Source organism: Salmo salar, chromosome 19 (assembly GCF_965601325.2).
Source record: "Salmo salar chromosome 19, fSalSal1, whole genome shotgun sequence".
Taxonomy (NCBI): domain Eukaryota; kingdom Metazoa; phylum Chordata; class Actinopteri; order Salmoniformes; family Salmonidae; genus Salmo; species Salmo salar.
In genome coordinates this window covers 16,198,879-16,219,531 of record NC_138309.1, presented here as the reverse complement: position 1 = coordinate 16,219,531, position 20,653 = coordinate 16,198,879, and the positions used below count along the sequence as shown (strand labels likewise).

At 42.8% G+C, this 20,653-nt stretch overlaps 1 protein-coding gene across 4 annotated transcripts in view; it reads right to left on the bottom strand.

The window, feature by feature from the left end:
• The window catches only part of mmp16a (matrix metallopeptidase 16a (membrane-inserted)), a 75,937-nt gene extending 59,380 nt beyond the window's left edge, over positions 1–16,557 (bottom strand). Inside the window, exon 1 of one of the 4 annotated variants that reach the window (XM_082965645.1) lies at positions 16,064–16,557. In XM_082965645.1, the coding sequence (XP_082821771.1) occupies positions 16,064–16,189 (126 nt within the window). In that variant the 5' untranslated portion in view covers positions 16,190–16,557. The remainder of the gene's footprint in view (positions 1–16,063) is intronic. The other 3 variants (XM_082965647.1, XM_082965646.1, XM_014157432.3) reach the window with 3 other exon arrangements.
• Between the last annotated feature and the right edge of the window lie 4,096 nt (positions 16,558–20,653).

Sequence of the window (20,653 nt, the reverse complement as noted above, 5' to 3'; positions counted from 1 at the left end):
TACTTTACTATTCATATTACTGACAACTTTTACTTTTACTCCACTACAATCCTAAAGACAATGATGTACTTTTTACTCCATACATTTTCCCTGATACCAAAAAGTTCTGTTACATTACGAATGCTTAGCAGGACAGGACAATGGTCCAACTCACGCACTTATCAGGAGAACATCCCTGGTCATCCCTACTGCCTCTGATCTGGCGGACTCATTAAACACAAATACTTTGTTTGTAAATGATGTCTGAGTGTTGGAGTGTGCCCCTGGCTATTCGTAAATTTAAAAAACAAGAAAATCGTACTGTCTGGTTTGCTTAATATAAGGAATGTGAAATGTTTTATGCTTTTACTTTTGACACTTAAGTATATTTTAGCAATTACATTTACTTTTGATACTTAAATATACACTGCTCAAAAAAAGAAAGGGAACACTAAAACAACACATCCTAGATCTGAATGAATGAAATCATTTTATTAACGACTTTTTTCTTTACATAGTTGAATGTGCTGACAACAAAATCACACAAAAATAATCAATGGAAATCCAATTTATCAACCCATGGAGGTCTGGATTTGGAGTCACACTCAAAATTAAAGTGGAAAACCACACTACAGGCTGATCCAACTTTGATGTAATGTCCTTAAAACAAGTCAAAATGAGGCTCAGTAGTGTGTGTGGCCTCCACGTGCCTGTATGACCTCCCTACAATGCATGGGCATGCTCCTGATGAGGTGGCGGATGGTCTCCTGAGGGATCTCCTCCCAGACCTGGACTAAAGCATCCGCCAACTCCTGGACAGTCTGTGGTGCAACGTGGCGTTGGTGGATGGAGCGAGACATGATGTCCCAGATGTGCTCAATTGGATTCAGGTCTGGGGAACGGGTGGGCCAGTCCATAGCATCAATGCCTTCCTCTTGCAGGAACTGCTGACACACTCCAGCCACATGAGGTCTAGCATTGTCTTGCATTAGGAGGAACCCAGGGCCAACCGCACCAGCATATGGTCTCACAAGGGGTCTGAGGATCTCATCTCGGTACCTAATGGCAGTCAGGCTACCTCTGGCGAGCACATGGAGGGCTGTGCGGCCCCCCAAAGAAATGCCACCCCACACCATGACTGACCCACCGCCAAACCGGTCATGCTGGAGGATGTTGCGGGCAGCAGAACGTTCTCCACGGCATCTCCAGACTCTGTCACGTCTGTCACATGTGCTCAGTGTGAACCTGCTTTCATCTGTGAAGAGCACAGGGCGCCAGTGGCGAATTTGCCAATCTTGGTGTTCTCTGGCAAATGCCAAACGTCCTGCACGGTGTTGGGCTGTAAGCACAACCCCACCTGTGGACGTCGGGCCCTCATACCACCCTCATGGAGTCTGTTTCTGACCGTTTGAGCAGACACATGCACATTTGTGGCTTGCTGGAGGTCATTTTGCAGGGCTCTGGCAGTGCTCCTCCTGCTCCTCCTTGCACAAAGGCAGAGGTAGCGGTCCTGCTGCTGGGTTGTTGCCCTCCTACGGCCTCCTCCACATCTCCTGATGTACTGGCCTGTCTCCTGGTAGCGCCTCCATGCTCTGGACACTACGCTGACAGACACAGCAAACCTTCTTGCCACAGTTTGCATTGATATGCCATCCTGGATGAGCTACACTACCTGAGCCACTTGTGTGGGTTGTAGACTCCGTCTCATGCTACCACTAGAGTGAAAGCACCGCCAGCATTCAAAAGTGACCAAAACATCAGCCAGGAAGCATAAGAACTGAGAAGTGGTCTGTGTTCACCACCTGCCGAACCACTCCTTTATTGGGGGTGTCTTGCTAATTGCCTATAATTTCCACCTGTTGTCTATTCCATTTGCACAACAGCATGTGAAATGTATTGTCAGTCAGTGTTGCTTACTAAGTGGACAGTTTGATTTCACAGAAGTGTGATTGACTAGGAGTTACATTGTGTTGTTTAAGTGTTCCCTTTATTTTTTGGAGCAGTATATTTAAAACAAAATACTTTTCGACTTTTACACAAGTAGTATTTTACTGGTTGACTCACTTATACTTGAGCCATTTTCTATTAAGGTTTACTTTTACTCAAGTATGACAATTGGGTACTTTTTCCACCACTGCCATCAAATATGATTAAAGTGAAAAAGTAATGTACTATAAATTCAACCATAACCCTGCATGTAAAAAAACTCTTAGTTGGAGAAGCAATGCCATTTTCAATTTTGGTAGTTGTTGGCACTTTAAATAATTTCCAAAAAGCGCCCATGCTAAAAATGTCAAGTGTCCATCCAGGCAGGACGACTTCAGCAGCCAGACAGCAGCCTCTAGCCACAGTGTTAGTGAGGAGACAGGCAGAGAGACAGAAAGAGAGATCCTCTGATGACCTTTCAGCGTGGGAATGTTATCTATTATCACATCGTCTGCTTGTCAGAAAGCACTCTGATGTAATGGAGCTTTCAGGGCACCCAATAAAACCTGAGATCTCTATACCAAGGGAGGAGAGGAGAGGAGAGGAGAGGAGAGGAGAGGAGAGGAGAGGAGAGGAGAGGAGAGGAGAGGAGAGGAGAGGGCCTTGGTCAAAAGCAGTGCAGAATAGAGGGAATAGGTGTATTTGGGACACAGTCATAGAGTAGTAAGCCAACAGCACTGAGCTGGAAGCAGGGAATAACCAGAGCATAAACACACACCTCCCTACAGAGCTATTATGGGGCTGCATTACTGCATTACACATGAAAAAGACCCGCTCCTCTCATCTTCTCTCCTGCCTGGGAGTAAAACACAATCTCACACATACTGGAGCTCAAATCCATATCCACTCCACTCAGAGAGAGGGGGAGGGGAAGACACAGAGAGAAAGAGGGAGAGAGAGAGAGAGAGAGAGAGAGAGAGAGAGAGAGAGATCTGCACAGAGAAAGGCTTGGATTAGAGTCTCACCAACAGAGAGTCTCATTACTCCAGCAATGTGTTCACACAGACTCTTTTACGACCAACACAACCAATAGGCTACAGTGGAACACAGACAGGCCTAGTGGTAGAAAGGAAACAAACAGACATACAGACATGTGTGAAACGTGTCCAATACTCGTATATTGAGGACAAACGTGTCCAATACTCGTATATTGAGGACAAACGTGTCCAATACTCGTATATTGAGGACAAACGTGTCCAATACTCGTATATTGAGGACAAATGTGTCCAATACTCGTATATTGAGGACAAACGTGTCCAATACTCGTATAATGAGGACAAACGTGTCCAATACTCGTATATTGAGGGCAAACGTGAAAATACTGCCATCGCAGCAGAAAAACCCAAGGAGACAGCTATTACAGTATTACAGTATGATGTCTAAATTGACATCGCATATTTCAATCAGATATAGTGATTGGCACGTAACAGTACAGGAGGTTGACTGATCCTTGATGCACTGACTTCCTGATCCCAAAAGACTGGGTAGGGAGTGAAGTAAAGAGAGTCCCACACACAGTGGCAGTGACAGTTTGTCACTTGACTGTCTTCTACATGGCAGGTGTCAAACTGCTGTGTGGAGACATGGTGTGAGAAGAGGAGAGACGAGGAGAGGAGCCAGGGGAATAGAGCAAAGACTAGGTTAAAGCCTTGTGATTGCTCTGATTCATCACAGGAGAGCAGAGACTACTACTGTGCTGTATGCATACGCCACACTTACATTCAGAAAGACAGAGAGACCAGCGAAGAGCGGCGAATGCGACAGACAGACAATGAGACAGATCTCCGACAATTGTCATCCTCCTCACATTCATTCTCAACCTGCATCAACCCACTACTGACCTTATAGCAAGACTCACACACTATGATATTGTTCTATTCGATCCAGAACTGGCGTGAGGGATAATGCCGACTGCTCCATGCTTCAGGACGGTAGTGAGCTGTAGTACAGTGTGAAGTATGCAGGCTAGTTTACGTTCCACAGAGCACTCACTACATCAGACATTGAACTGTTGAGGGTTTATTCTGCTCCACTGCTCCTCCTGAATCACACACACACACACACACACACACACACACACACACACACACACACACACACACACACACACACACACACACACACACACACACACACACACACACACACACACACACACACACACACACACACACAGAGCGAGGGAGCCTTTCAGGATAGGATTCAGTGTGGACTAGACATGTCATCAGTCCTTCCACATCGCTGCACCTCCATCACCTCTCTGTGTTCTTCCTGCTGGATAGAGTCCCATATGTCACCCTATTCTATATTCCCTATTAACTACACTCCTTTTGACCAGGGCCCATATAAGCCAGAAGGAGAGGGAGACGTTTTTTTATTTAAACAACCTCTTTCTTTCTTTCTTTTGATATTTTCTGTGATGTTCTTATTTGTCCATGCAAGGGTTAAAATACAGCGAGCTGTTAAAGTGTCTCTCTCTCTCGCTCTTCTCCATCTGTCCTTTGAGCCTTTCTCTCCTCGTCTTTAACCTCACCTATTCTCTCCATCTTTCCCCCTCTATGCGAGGGGATGATAACACATACGGCGTGTGCCAGTTATTCTCAGGGCTGAAACGGCCCCTGGGGGGGACAGAGGCTAGATACAGTCCAGTGTGATTCCCAGTGAACTAGTCAGGTAATGACACTAGACACCACCTATAAATACACAGAAACAGACACACTGTACTGTACAATACCCAATAAGGAAAACTACGCAAATAGACTGATCATCGAATTCAGTGAACGTTGTATTTTATAACTTGCTAGTGTATTGGAAAGCCACAACCCTCAGCTTTCAGGTACACTTGATAATCAGCAGACTATACACTCATGAGACAAGGATTGATCCATCACTGTAAACTTGTAGAAAAACGCATGAGGGATCTGCAGGCCCTGATAAAATGTACTATAGAGGATCTCTATTTCTCTATCTCTGTCCTTTTTCTTCTGTATATCTCTCTCCCTCTCAATCCCTATTTCTCTCTCCCTCTCCGTCTCCCTATCGCTCTTTCTTTCTTTCCCTCCCACCACTCCCGCTCTCTCTCTCTCTCAATCTCTCTCTCTCTCTCTGCCCTTCGACCACAGCTCCTGGACGACATGGAAGCTATTACAGTAAAAGACTATCTATGATTGTGCTGTCCCAGCACTTTTCTGGTGCTTCGGGGGGTATAACAGAAGTTAGGATGAAAAGTGCACCGTTTAGACATTAGGTAAACAACGCCACCACTATTCACAAGCGCTATCTCATTGTTTCCTGTGAGTCAAATGGGGCTCAATTGTTTTGCTAGGAATTAAAATATACATATATTTCAATGCTCAGCACAGCTAAAAGCAGGGAATTGCTTTGAATTAGAAAAATGATGTTGTACCACTGTCGATGTGCTGTTCCAGAAGAATGTGTTCTGTGTGGAGGAGTATTATGTAAAATGTAAAAGCTATAAATAAACCAAAACAACAAACATCTGGGTTGGAGTTGTATTTATTGTGAGGCATCTACATCCCAAATGACACCCTATCCCCGATTTTGTGCACTACTTTTGACCAGCACCCATAGGGTCCTGGTCAAAAGTAGCATACTAAATAGGGAATAGTGTGTCTTTTGGGATGAAATTAAGTCCCCTAATTCACAGCTCTTAGTTCAGAAGCTAATAAAGTGTAGTCTAGGCCGTTAGCACTGTGAAAAATGTGCTTTCAGGCTATGAGAACAAACTTTCTTATCTAAAAGCACAAGTGTTGCAGAAAGCTGAATTAGTATTTTAGAAAACTGGGGCTCACAGTCACAATTATGATATAGCCCAAGGGATTGCAGTAACACATTGTCAACAAAAACAAAAATTGTCTTGTTAAAATTTCCATTATGATAGTTGTGTCTTTGCATTAGGCTAAGCTATGTAGGCTACTTAAGGATTAACCTATTTAAAAATCTTGCCAGAAGTCAAGGTGTGTGTCCCAAATGACACCATGTTTCCTATTTAGTGCACTAACTTTGACCAAGGCACATCTTAGAAAAAAGGGTTTGAAAACTGTTCTTCGACTGTCCCCAACCCTTTTTAGTTCCCTGTAAAAGCCTTTCTGGTTCCAGGTAGAACTCTTTTGGGTTCCATGTAGAACCCTCTGTGTAAATGGTTCTACCTGGAACCAAAATAGTTCTACCTGGAACCAAAACGGGTTCTTCAAAGGGTTCTCCTATGGGGACAGCTGAAGAACCCTTTTAGGTTCTAGATTAGAGGTCGGCCAGTTCTGATTTTTCAGCAGCAATACCGATACAGATTATTGGAGGACCAAAAAAAGCCGATACCGATTAATCGGACGATTTATATATATGTATTTGTAATAATGACAATTACAACAATACTGAATGAACAATATATACAAAATATAACAAAATATAATACATAAATAAAATTAAATTAGTCTCAAATAAATAATGAAACATGTTTAATTTTATTTAAATAATGCAAAAACACAGTGTTGGAGAAGAAAGTAAAAGTGCAATATGTGCCATGTAAAAAAGCTAGCGTTTAAGTTCCTTTCTCAGAACATGAGAACATATGAAAGCTGGTGGTTCCTTTTAACATGAGTCTTCATGTAGGACTATTTCTCTCTAAACCATTTGTATTTCATTGACCTTTGACTATTGGATGTTCTTGTAGGCACTTTAGTATTGCCAGCCTAATCTCGGGAGTTGACAGGCTTCAAGTCATAAACAGTGCTGTGCTTCAAGCACTGCGAAGAGCTGCTGGCAAATGCAGGAAAGTGCTGTTTGAATGAATGATTACGAGCCTGCTGCTGCCTACCACCGCTCAGTCGGACTGCTCTATCAAATATCAAATCATAGACTTAATTATAATTTAATAAACACACAGAAATACGAGCCTTAGGTCATTAATATGGTAAAATCCAGAAACTATCATTTAGAAAACAAAACATTTATTCTTTCAGTGAAATACGGAACCGTTCCGTATTTTATCGAACGGGTGGCAACCGTAGGTGTAAATATTGCTGTTACGTTGCACAACCTTCAATGTTATGTCATAATTATGTAAAACTCTGCTTACACTGAACGCAAGAGAAGTGACACAATTTCAGGCACCACATTGATTATATGCAACGCATGACAAGCTAGTTAAACTAGTAATATCATCAACCATGTGTAGTTAACTAGTGATCATGTTAAGATTGATTGTTTTTTATAAGATAAGTTTAATGCTAGCTGGCAACTTACCATGGCCCCTTGCTGCCTGCACTCGCATAACAGGTGGTCAGTCTCCTCGTGGATCGCTATATAATCGGCCATAATCGGCATCCAAAAATGCAGATTACCGATTGTTATGAAAACTTGAAATCTGCCATAATTAATCGGTCGACCTCTATTCTAGATAGCACCTTTTTTTTCTAAGAGTACAGTGCAAAAGGTGCCGTTTGGGACAAAGATCAGGGAAGTCAAATGTGTATACGTAAAGCTTGTGTTCCGGTCAAACCAGCCATCGTACCAGCTACATTCTACAGCCATCTGCCAGATCCATCAACATAGACAGATTGATTTAGAGGGATCGGTTCTGTCGTGGTTTCCCCATCTCCCTGTGGGACAATAACGATGCCAATCACATAACCCTTTAGCATTAGAAGGGAAGAGGAGGGGGAGGGAGGGAGGGTGGCGAGAGGGGAGACGGTTGGATATACGGGAGCCCACCGTCAGTCATTTAGTGTTCATTTGTACAGTCGTCCAGTCATGTCTCTCTCTTCTGTCAGCCTGTGACTTACGGCTGTCCGTGTCACGCTATGACACCACTTCAACTATTTGAATCTTGCAAATTCAAGAGCAGATGCAGAGAGAGCAAATAATGAGTGTTACACGTGTGTCTCTGTAGTGCGGACACTCTCTTTCGCTTTCTCATTGATATACAGTATTCATTCTCCTCTTGATCTGGTGTCCTAGCACCGTTGTCTATGTAAGGGTTCAGGACTAAAGCACTGGCGTTTGGCTTTTCATGTCAGACAGGCTCCCACTCAATATACTAGTATTTCTCTCCCTGTCCTCCTTTTCCTAACTCAATAACGATCAAGCTTGTAGGCCCAAACAACTGTGTTCAATAGAATCGGAATGGGCAACTCTTGGCCTTCTGTCATTGTGAATCACCTCAACATGACTCGGACTCTTTCAAAGGCCACAAAACTGCACAAAAGAGCAACCTAAAAGTGTCACACAAAGAACATGTACCAATCAGAGATTACACATTACACAGATTCATCACAAACTACACACAATGACAACATACACCGAGCTACAGGTAGTTAGTGACAGACAATAATCTATAATATGAAAATGAACTACAGCAGCTCTTCTGTCAGTGTCTGTGTGTTGGTCACCTCAGTAGCTCCTCCGTCAGTGTCTGTGTGTTGGTCACCTCAGTAGCTCCTCTGTCAGTGTCTGTGTGTTGGTCACCTCAGTAGCTCCTCTGTCAGTGTCTGTGTGTTGGTCACCTCAGTAGCTCCTCCGTCAGTGTCTGTGTGTTGGTCACCTCAGTAGCTCCTCTGTCAGTGTCTGTGTGTTGGTCACCTCAGTAGCTCCTCTGTCAGTGTCTGTGTGTTGGTCACCTCAGTAGCTCCTCTGTCAGTGTCTGTGTGTTGGTCACCTCAGTAGCTCCTCTGTCAGTGTCTGTGTGTTGGTCACCTCAGTAGCTCCTCTGTCAGTGTCTGTGTGTTGGTCACCTCAGTAGCTCCTCTGTCAGTGTCTGTGTGTTGGTGTTGGTCACCTCAGTAGCTCCTCTGTCAGTGTTTGTGTGTTGGTCACCTCAGTGGTGAACTCATAAGAACTTCCTGTGCCTGTCCCAGCTGGGTAGTGTCAGTGGATCGCTAGATAACGAGCTAGCGCCACATCATGTAGGCTCACTAATTAGCCTGGCCAGGAAATCAAAGGCTAACCTTTAAGGCAGTGGGAATACTTCATTAGAGAAGAGACACACACTTCCAAGAAGAGGTAGCCATAGCAACATGCTTCTGGGACAGTGGCTGTCAACAAACAGTGGTGCACATGGCTGGTATATCAAATCAAATTCTATTTGTTACATGCCTTACAGTGAAATGCTTACTTACAAGCCCTTAACCAACAATGCAGTTTAAAAAAAAATTGAATAATAAAATACCACCCCAAAAAATAAGAATAAGAAATAAAAGTAACAAATAATTAAAGAGTAGCAGTAAAATAACAATAGTATGACTCTAGGAGAGATGATGATTTGCTTGCCGTGTGGCTGTGACCCGTCTTTAGATCGTAAACAGATATTCTCACGCAGACTGCCTTTTAACAAATGACATTTCAGAACATGACACCGGCCTCTTGGGGTAGCTGACGTCACCTCTCTGCTCCTCGATTTCTCACCCTCGCCTCGGCCTGCTTGAATAATACAGTAGGACACACGCCAACCGACCAGCAAGTAGTGCCAACCTTACCCAGGGTCGCCAAGGCAACACAGCTTGACCCACCAGCAAGTAGTGCCAACCTTACTCAGGGTCGCCAAGGCAACACAGCCTGACCCACCAGCCACCCATTGAAGAGATCGCTACGCCGTGTATTGAGGCTGTAGCGCTATTAGGACAAATGTCAACAAATATCACAATGTGGTCATGATACTAGCGATACTAATGATTATTTCCTGTTCCTCTTTGAAAGCGGACATTCTGAAATACTGACTAAATGTTTACGTCCTGCTTCACAGGATTCTGTACTTAACAGAGCGCTCTATCACTTCTGAAATTCTAGGCTTTGTTCATTTTTTTAATGTAGACACACAAATCCAACTACTATTAAGTAAACGATAGTGTAATCAAGAAAGAGAACAAGCTAACAGCGTAATCAAAGATATTTTATAACTAGTTAATCTGTGTTGTTTTCAATGGGAGCAAATGAATGAAAGTGGGCAGAACAAGCAAGGAGGTGGGCAGAGCCAAGCACGAGCTAGCGAGATCCTATTGGCCCGTTCTATTAATTATTTGCATATTTCCGCTTGGGAACGCCTACTCTGTGACATGCACGTGTATGATAACTCAATCCACCCTTGCTCTCCTTGTAAACAACTTTTAAAAACTTTGGCAAAGGGTAAAGTCTACAAAACGTAGTGCTCTCTGTTTGTAAGAGATTCTAGTTTTGGGAACAGAAAACTGTATTGAGATCAGGCTTTTCTTAGACGCCAAAATCTGCAGAATGTCAGCCCAGTTCCATCTCGCTACATACTCTCCCACTGCCGGCTCCTGGGCTTCCTCTCATCACCATATTTGGTCGGGAGTGGAAATTCCAACCGGATGCTTCAGAATTATTCATCCAGTGAAACATCTGGCGCCTTGTTCTATCTGTAGCGTAATGGCTCTGTCTCACAGTGACATGTTCCCATGACAATGGATAGTACTGAAAAGACACAACACGCCTACTGCTGGTGACGACTACAGACAGCTTCGCCTGTGACAGTGTGACTCTACCCTAACTAAAACTGGACTCTTCAGTTTCATGAAAGATTTAATAGCTCGCAGAACTGCTACTAACCACAACCTCGATCAATGTATGAGAGAGATGCAGAGTGTATGAGCAGTAGAGAGGATGGTAGATAATGGAAGAGAGATTAATGAAAAGAGAGAAAAGTTTGAGCAGGAAGTAGAGAGAGAGGGGGGACAGAGAGAGAGAGAGAGAGCAAGGGGGCTGGTAGAGAGAGAGAGAGAGAGAGAGAGAGAGAGAGAGAGAGGTGTGGTGATGGGACTGGACAAATAAACATACACCAAACCAAGCAGCCCCTGCTCTGACCATTGAGCAGCCATTAGTACAGACCTCAGCATTGGCCTCGGTCCCACCATGGAATCATCATAACACTGTTGGCCGTTGGCAGTACGAGACACACACACAGAGACACACACCACACACACACCACCCGCTTTCAATTATTCAGTCAGCCAGGCCTCCCAGGCAGGGCATGCCAACTGGTAACATGAGTCATGTCAGGAATGGGCTCTGTCGTTACACTTGTGCCTATGTTGTGAGTCCTAGTGACAACACCACATCATACCCCATGCTAGATATTTAGCATTTGGGACTGAGATTGGCATAGCTAGCTAACTGTTTGTGCTTATTAATGCATTGTATTCAAAGACACTTGCTATTGTATTGAAATAGTACACTTCATCTCTATATTATATACCTATAAAAATCTCTCTGAGGTGATTTCTGTGTCTAATGTCTTGGTATAATTCAAACCCTTTGAGACTAATCATCCAACAGTTTTACACCTGATTCTGCGCTGAGGGAAACCTTCACTGTATGCTAGATGTGGAGTGGCAGATAGTGGGGTCATAGTGGGGTCACAAGGTTATACTACCTCAGTGTACGTCTGTAAGCATAAAGTGCCTTCGGAAAATACCCCTCGACTTTTTCCACATTTTGTTATGTTACAGCCTTATTCTAAAATGGATTAAATAAAAAAAAACAACCCTCAGCAATCTACACACAATACCTCATAATAACAAAGCTTAAACAGGTATTTAGAAACATTTACAAATGTATAAAAAATAAAAACAGAAATACTGTATTCAGACCCTTTGCTAAGAGACTCGAAATTGAGCTCAGGTGCATCCTGTTTCCATTGATTATCCTTGAGATGTTTCTACAACTTGATTGGAGTCCACCTGTGGTAAATTCAATTGATTGGACATGATTTGTAAAGGCACACACCTGTCTATATAAGGTCCCACAGTTGACAGTGCATGTCAGAGCAAAAACCAAGCCATGAGGTCGAAGAAATTGTCCGTAGAGCTCCTAGAAAGGATTGTGTCGAGGCACAGATCTGGAGAAGAGTACCAAAACTTTTCTGCAGCATTTAAATCCCCAAGAACACAGTGACCTCCATCATTCTTAAATGGAAGAAGTTTGGGACCACCAATAGTCTTCCTAGAGCTGTCCGCCCGTCCAAACTGAACAATCGGGGGAGAAGGGCCTTGGTCAGTGAGGTGACCAAGAACCCGATGGTCACTCTGACAGAGCTCTAGAGTTCCTCTGTGGAGATGGGATAACCTTCCAGAAGAACAACCATCTCTGCAGCACTCCACCAATCAGGCCTTGATGGTAGAGTGGCCAGACGGAAGCCACTCCTCAGTAAAAGGCACATGACAGCCCACTTGGAGTTTGACCAAAGGCACCTAAAGGACTCTCAGACCATGAGAAACAAGATTCTCTGGTCTGATGAAACCAAGATTGAACTCTTTGGCTTGAATGCCAAGCGTCAAGTCTGGAGGAAACCTGGCACCATCCCAACCGGTGAAGCATGGTGGTGGCAGAATCATGCTGTGGGAATGTTTTTCAGCGGCAGGGACTGGGAAACTAGTCGGGATCGAGGGAAAGATAAATGGAGCAAACAACAGAGAGATCCTTGATGAAAACCTGCTCCAGAGCACCTCAGACTGGGGCGAAGGTTCACCTTCCAACAGGAAACTCCCCAAATACAGGTGTGCCAAGCTTATAGCGTCATACCCAAGAAGACTCAATGCTGTAATTGCTGCCAAAGGGACTTTAACAAAGTACTGAGTAAAGGGTCTGAATACTTATGTAAATGTGACATTTCAGTTTTTTATTTGTAATAAATTAGCGGGGGAAAAAACAGCTGTTTTGGCTTTGTCATTATGGGGTATTGTGTGTAGATTGATGAGGGAAAACATGTTTTTTAATCAATTTTAGAAGAAGTCTGTAACCTAACAAAATGTGGAAAAAGCCAAGGGGTCTGAATACTTACCGGAGGCACTGTAACTGTTACAGCTGTGGTTATTGAATAATGTCGTCTTCATTTCCAGGAAAAATGGGGTCTATTTGTATGACTACAGTCATAAAATGTAAAGAAACAAGTGCTGAATGAGAGCGAATGGAAATGCTGCCTTGAACTTGATTCTGTCAATGTATACAGTATATATACACACACACACACACACACACACACACAAATACACCAGAGTAGAGGGCAAAATATATCAAGTACCATGCCAGCAATTCGATTTTTTGCCATTTACTCTACAGAGAAATAAAGACCTTGAACATAAAGTAGTTAAACTTTACTGGTTGAACCTTACTAGTAGTTTGTAGTAAAGTTGTTTCACGTAAGGCAATGACATGTATGCTTGTTGAATCAGTACACTGTGATTCCTTTTAGTCTCTCTCCACCAGGGTCTTATTCATTAGCGGACACTGTAGCAAAACGCTTTGCAACAGAAAATGAAAACAACCGTTTGTTATTGGTCAAGTTCGGGTAGTCCCTCCCCGTTTTGGCCCTTTTGCTTCCGTTTCGTGCCTAATAAAATAAACGACATCATTTGGTTCTCTGTTCTCTCTCTTCCATTATAACAAGGGCAGACTAATGTGGGGAGAATTGGTTTTTAGCAGAGTGGCAGACGGACCAAAAGAGTGAAAATGATCAGAAATGCTCTGCAAAATAAATACTGCACAATGCCTGCTGCATTGGAGAAGAAGTAAGCAAGTTCAAGTTCAGGCCTCTCTGGGGTTATAGGACTCTCAACTAACAACCAACCAGATACAGGAAGTTGGGACCATTATTACACTTTTCTCCAATCCCAGGGAGGATTTCTCTTGAAAATAGTCTGACCACCAATTACAGAGCAGCAGGTTTATGTCAACCGTCATCTTTTATTGTCCTCTGTGACCTATATGTGTGTGTGTTTGTGTGTGAGTATAAAGAGTTGCAGGAGAGACAGGCTTCCAGACCCACCCTGTACTGGCCAAACCACACCGATTCACCACAGTACTCCAAACCAACAACCATTTTTAGTATCAGAGGGATTTAGGGATATGAATCATAGTATGTTGGTTCTCTTTCACTTCCTTGCGTAACAATAAATACCACACACTGTACGCTGTATGAGCTTATATTCCAATGCCCATTCATTGTGTTGTGAATTTTCAACAAAGGAAAAGGTTTAATCTTAGTGCAAATAGAATAATATACCTATTGAGCTTTTATAGGTCATACAAATGTATTTTGCTGTGGAATGACAAACATTTCCTTCCTGCTTTATAATGCAGTTTATCTGTTAGCCTTCTCTCCATGCACTGACTGCAGAAAGAAGGGACTGAAAGCTCAATGTATTTGCATTACAATATGCTCTCAGTCATCTGATCTGATCTCAAGCCAGATCACAATGATCAAGGTTCTTCCGTTTCAGGCTCCTGGCTATGCTTTTGACCGTGCACCAAGACATGACTGCTTCCTAAATGGCACCCCATTCCCTTTAAAGTGCACCACTTTTAACAAGGGCCCATAGGGAGGGCTTTGGTCATAAGTAGTGGCCTATGTAGGGAGTAGGGTGCCATTTGGAATGCAGCCATGAGGTGGGGGAGAGGGAGGGCCCCAGCCCCCTTGTCATGTTGGCTTTGACATCTATTACTGCATGACCTGTAGCATCTGTTTCTCATCTTCACAGGTTTGTATATGTTGGGCTTGCAAATCATGTGGATATAAACCTTCTATTAGCAGTGTTAACATGCTAAATGCATAGAGATCCTATAATTCATCCTATATGTAAGTATATGGGTAACTGCTTGGTAATGGGATTATGTCCATTCAATTGCAAAGGAATGACAGAGCCATTTGTTCACTCACCCTAAAATGGACTATTAACATTTTACTCTATACATGTTCTATAGTTTTGGCACACATGTTATGGAGAAAGTCTACTTTTGGCACAGACTTTGACTTTACCACACCCTCCTTTAATTTTAGGGAATGCAGGCCAAACTTCAGCTGGCACCACCCACTTGGCAAAATATTGACAGTGATAGTGGGTAATAATTTTAATTTTTTCATGAGTACCCGGTACAGGATGGGGAGACATGAACCTTTTGAAAGAAGGCTATGTTTTTGTTTTTATTTAATTGATGTTTAATGACAGAAACATCTGTGTAACATCAGAAATAAACTAGGCTGTGTAGGCCTATAGCCTATTGTAAACCCGTTATAACAATTCATTACCACGTTATAAGCACTCCCTTGTTAAGTTTTGAAACACCAGAAATACTTGAACACTAAATATTACTGACGAATGCATCAAGCGGTTAAACCAATGGATAAATAGTTGAGAACCATTCTGATAATTAGATATGTAGGCTACAGATGTAGGATGATAATTGTATCCTGCAGCAACAGAAAATCTGAATTATTATGTGGATTATAATTATTGGACATTTTTGTAGGGGTTGATACATTTTTCGTAAGGGAAAATGAAGTCTCAAATTTCAAGTGGAAATTACAAACTTCAGAAGCCTTTTTAAACCTCAAATATACTACAAGTTTAACATTTCCTGTATTGCAGGACATTTCTCCTACAACAGGGTAATCAAATTAAGATTCTGATCTGTAAAGTGGGGAGTTTAAATAAATGTTCTCTAAATCCCATTCTCATTTGCCTTGAGTTGTGTGGGACATCACAAATCCAATTCCCACTCTTGCAGTTTAGGTAATGGCATCACCAAATGCGCTAATAGCCTATGGTGCTGCGTTATGAAAATATAAGTTATATTTGAATTAGGATACATAATCACAAGTTAGATCTCAGTTCATTATAATACCACTCCAATCAATGTTCAAAGTTAGTGACCAGATATATCAGCTGAATTTATTTAACAACAACCATTGAACCATAGAAGCATGCTTTGCTTCTAAAATTGCCTAACATATGGCAATAGGCACATTCCACGTATAAAATAGTAATAGCGTCAGGGAAAGGTGGAGAGAATGGAACAGTACTGTTGTAGCCTATCTAGTTCGCACCTCGTAAACACTCACAAAGAGGTCTGCTGTTGAAGCTAAATTCAACTCCATCCCTAAAGCATGGAGGTCTCATAACGGTTCTTATTCAAAACCCAGGCATACATTGGCATGCATTATGATCATATTTGTCTTGGTAACTTGGAATTATTATGCATAAAACACAAGATGTTTCTATTTTTTTATTGAAATAACAATGAATGGTCACCACCAGTGAGAAAAAGCTAGCAGTACCCCCGTTCCCATTCTTACCTCTACGCTGAACGGTTGTTCCTCTCCATTCACGGCACATAAAATCCACAGCAAGAATTGCAAGCACAACGTCCCTAGATAAAAGCTATTCAAACGTCTTCTAGTGTGAAATGCTAACAAAATCATAATGAAGCCCCTTAATTGTTTCTGCTTGTTTTATTAATAGTCAATCAAAACAAACGGACAAGGAGTAAATCCCTGGCGTCTCAGGCGGAGGCTAGGAGGAACATTGTTGGTGACGGTATCTCTCTCGCATGCCCGGGGAAAGAATGCTCGTCGCCTCGCCTCGTCGAGGGTTGAAGAGGAAGTTATCCGGAGAAGACAATAACTCGCAATTGTTTTTCAGATGTTCCGTTGTATTTGTCCACTGCTCAGTTCTCCTCAGTGGATCCACATCTAATGCAGTTGTCAGACACATTTACCTGGGGTCCTACACTGGGCACGGCATAGCTGCTAGTTTTCAACCAGAACTCGGATGACTGCGCCTGCGCTCTCTCTCTCCGAACCCCCCCACCAGAGCCGCATATTATAACTCTCCCATTTTGGAGCCTGCGCGGCTCACCGCGTCACGGAATCTGGGATCAAATACCAAACTATAACATCGCTATGTCGTACCTTATGGACAGTAGTGGAAAAGGGAGGCGATAAAGGAGCCCGAGGTTGTTATTCCTGGGGCCAAACACAAACGTGCTACCTTAACCAAGCCAGTATGACAGAATCTGTGTTGCCCATAACATCGGTGGTTGCTGATGACGATGAAGCTTTCCATTAGGATTTTTACTTGGATTATGATTAGCCTATATAATTGCACAGACGACCTATTTCACTCATTATGACATGTTATCAGCCTACATGTTGCCCGTTCCATTGATGCTCTTACACAAAACTATTTTTAACATTCTAACACTAGGCTACTGTCAAGCAGCAACACTTTCATTTCAGATGTTCTCTGTACACTTTGTTAATAGCTAATGTTCAAAATGTTTTTTGTTGAATGACTTCCGTATAGTCCGTGACAGCCCAGCATATACATCTTATATGTGGTTGTATTTGAAATGTCACTCTATTCACTTTATAGTGCACGACTTTTGACCAGGAGCTATATGGCTTTGGTCAAAAGTAGTGCACTATGTAGGGAATATGGTGCCATTTGGGATGTATACACAGTGATTGTACAGTAGTAGGCTATGATAAAAGCAGAGGAAATGCACTGTACGTTGTTGTCTGTCAAGTCCACCAGAGGGCAATGACAAGCTAAATGTGATATTAGATGAAAGGGAACGTGCCAGCTTACTACTGTACAGTACAATAGTTACATTTATGTATATGCAAACACACAATGTCACAGTCCCATGGATTTGTACAATAGTTGCATTGAATAAGAAAATATACACACCAATCTAATTGGAGTTAAAATTACTATTGCCCCAATCTCTTTCCCGTACAACCCCTCTCTCTTTCTCTCTCTCTGGCTCTCTCGCATCTCTTCAAATAATAGATAAGGAATCCTCCAAAAGTTTGAGAGCTGCACAGTTGAGAGCATCTTAACTGCCTGCATCACCGCTTGGTATGGCAACTGCTTGGCATCCGACCGCAAGACGCTACAGAAGTTAGTGTACCGCCCAGTACATTACTGGGGCCAAGCTCCCTGCCATCCAGGACCTCTTTACCAGGCGGTGTCAGAAGAAGGCCCTAAAAATTGGCAAGGACTCCAGCCACCCAAGTCTATCTGTTCTCTCTGCTACTGCAAGGCAAGCGGTACCGGAGCGCCAAGTCTGGGACCAGAAAGCTCCTGAACAGCTTCTACCCCCAAGCCATAAGACTGCTGAACAGTTAATCAAATGGCTACCCGGACTATTTTCTATTGACCCATTTTTTTTGTTTAACTGACTCTATTGCACTGGCTCTATGCACACTCACGGGACTCTACCCACACACTCACACATATTACACTGACACTCGATCACACACACTCGCACACTACATATGCTCACACACAAAACACACACACACACATGCATATATACAACAGTGGTAGGCCTGATCCCCGACAGCGACAAGACAGCCTATAGGGAGGAGGTCAGAGACCTGGCCGTGTTGTGCCAGGACAACAACCTCTCCCTCAACGTGATCAAGACAAAGGAGATGATTGTGGACTACAGGAAAAAGAGGACAGAGCACGCCCCCATTCTCATCAACAGGGCTGCAGTGGAGCAGGTTGAGAGCTTCAAGTTCCTTGGTGTCCACATCACCAACAAACTAACATGGTCCAAGCACACCAAGACAGTCGTGAAGAGGGCACGACAAAACCTATTCCCACCAAGAGACTGAAAAGATTTGGCATGGGTCCTCAGATCCTCAAAAGGTTCTTCAGCTGCACCATCGAGAGCATCCTGACTGGTTGCATCACTGCCTGATATGGCAACTGCTCGGCCTCCGACCGCAAGGCACTACAGATGCTAGTGCAACCGGCCCAGTACATCACTGGGGCCAAGCTTTCTGCCATCCAAGACCTCTATGCCAGGCGGTGTCAGAGGAAGGCCCTAAAAATTGACTCCAGCCACCCTAGTCATAGACTGTTCTCTCTGCTCCCACACGGCAAGCGGTACTGGAGCGCCAAGTCTAGGTCCAAGAGGCTTCTAAATAGCTTTTACCCCCAAGCCATAAGACTCCTGAACATCTAATCAAATAGCTACCCAGACTATTTGCATTGCCCCCCCCCCCCTCTTTTACACCGCTGCTACTCTCTGTTGTTATCATTTATGCATAGTCACTTTAATAACTCTACCTACATGTACATATTACCTCAACTAACCGGTGCCCCCACGCATTGACTCTGTACCGGTACCCCCCTGTATATAGACTCGCTATTGTTATTTTACTGCTGCTCTTTAATTACTTGTTACTTTTATTTCTCATTATCCATATTTTTTTTAACTGCATTGTTGTTTAGTGGCTCGTAAGAAAGCATTTCACGGTAAGGTCAACACCTGTTGTATTCGGCGCATATGACTAATACAATTTGATTTGATTTGATATTGATGCCACACCCTTTCGCACTCTTCACATACACTGCTGCTACTCTGTTTATTATCTATCCTGATTGCCATGTCACTTTTACCCCTACCTACATGTATATATTACCTCAATTACCTCAACTACCTCGTACCCCTGCATATTGATTTGGTACCGGTACTCCTTGTATATAGCCTTGTTATTGTTATTTGTTACGATTTCCTTTTTTAATTAGCAAATTTGTCTTACTTTTTAACTCTGCATTGTTGGGAAAGGGCTTGTACGTAAGCATTTCACGGTAAAGTCTACACCTGTTGTACTTGGCCCATGTGACAAATACATTTGATTTGATTTTTGATTTTCATTTGAATCTAGTTTAATGAAGCAGACCAATGATTTTCCACTTAGAGTCAAATGTGATGGGGGAAAAACAACCAGAGAGTGGGTAGAGGGTGGCCTTGACACCATTAGTTGTGTTGATGAGGTTTCAATTTGCCTGGCCTCCCCCTTGGGGGTCTTGTTGTACACAGTGTGTGTGTGTGTGTGTGTGTGTGTGTGTGTGTGTGTGTGTGTGTGTGTGTGTGTGTGTGTGTGTGTGTGTGTGTGTGTGTGTGTGTGTGTGTGTGTCTGCTGATTTCAAATGAGCCAATGGTTGAAATCCGCTGTAACTGTATGGTGTATAACTTTAGCAGGATAGCCTGCAATTATTTTGTTATGATCATTATATGCTGTATGTAGGTACGTATGGTAGTGTAGACTTATTTTATGGGAGATGTTATTGCTTTCTAAGTAACTGTTGTGTAGTTCTAAAATCCGATGAATCAGTTGTTGGGAATTGTAATGGTAATTTATTATCTACAATACCTACAAACGACTTTGTTCTATTCCGATTGGTCAGGTGTTAGTTAATTGTTGGAAGAGAACAGGAAGTAGGTGAGTTGATGAATGGCTGTAAGTGTGGTCAGTTGGTTCTTCATAAAATCTACTAACGAGTAATCGGTCCACACCCAGTGTTTGTCTACATAGAGAATTATCCATATACCATCTAAAGAACCCTCAAATACAGTAGACCAAATTCACCAGGTGAGCCATGAGCATACAATTGGATAACATTCTTGTTTTGAAGGTTTCAGCTAGGAATCGCTGGAGTAGCACACAATATACACTACCGTTCAAAAGTTATGGGTCACTTAGAAATGTCCTTGTTTTTGAAAGAACGCAATTTTTTTTGTCCATTAAAATAACATAAAATACAGTGTAGACATTGTTCATGTTGTAAATGACTATTGTGGCTGGAAATGGCTGATTTTTAATGCAATATCTACATAGGCGTACAGAGGGCCATTATCAGCAACCATCACTCCTGTGTTCCAATGGCACGTTGTGTTAGCTAATCCAAGTTTATAATTTTAAAAGGCTAATTGATCATTAGAAAACTCTTTTGCAATTACGTTTGCACAGCTGAAAACTGTTGTTCTGATTAAAGAAACAATACAACTGGCCTTCTTTAGACCAGTTGAGTATCTGGAGCATCAGCATTTGTGGGTTCGATTACAGGCTCAAAATGGCCAGAAA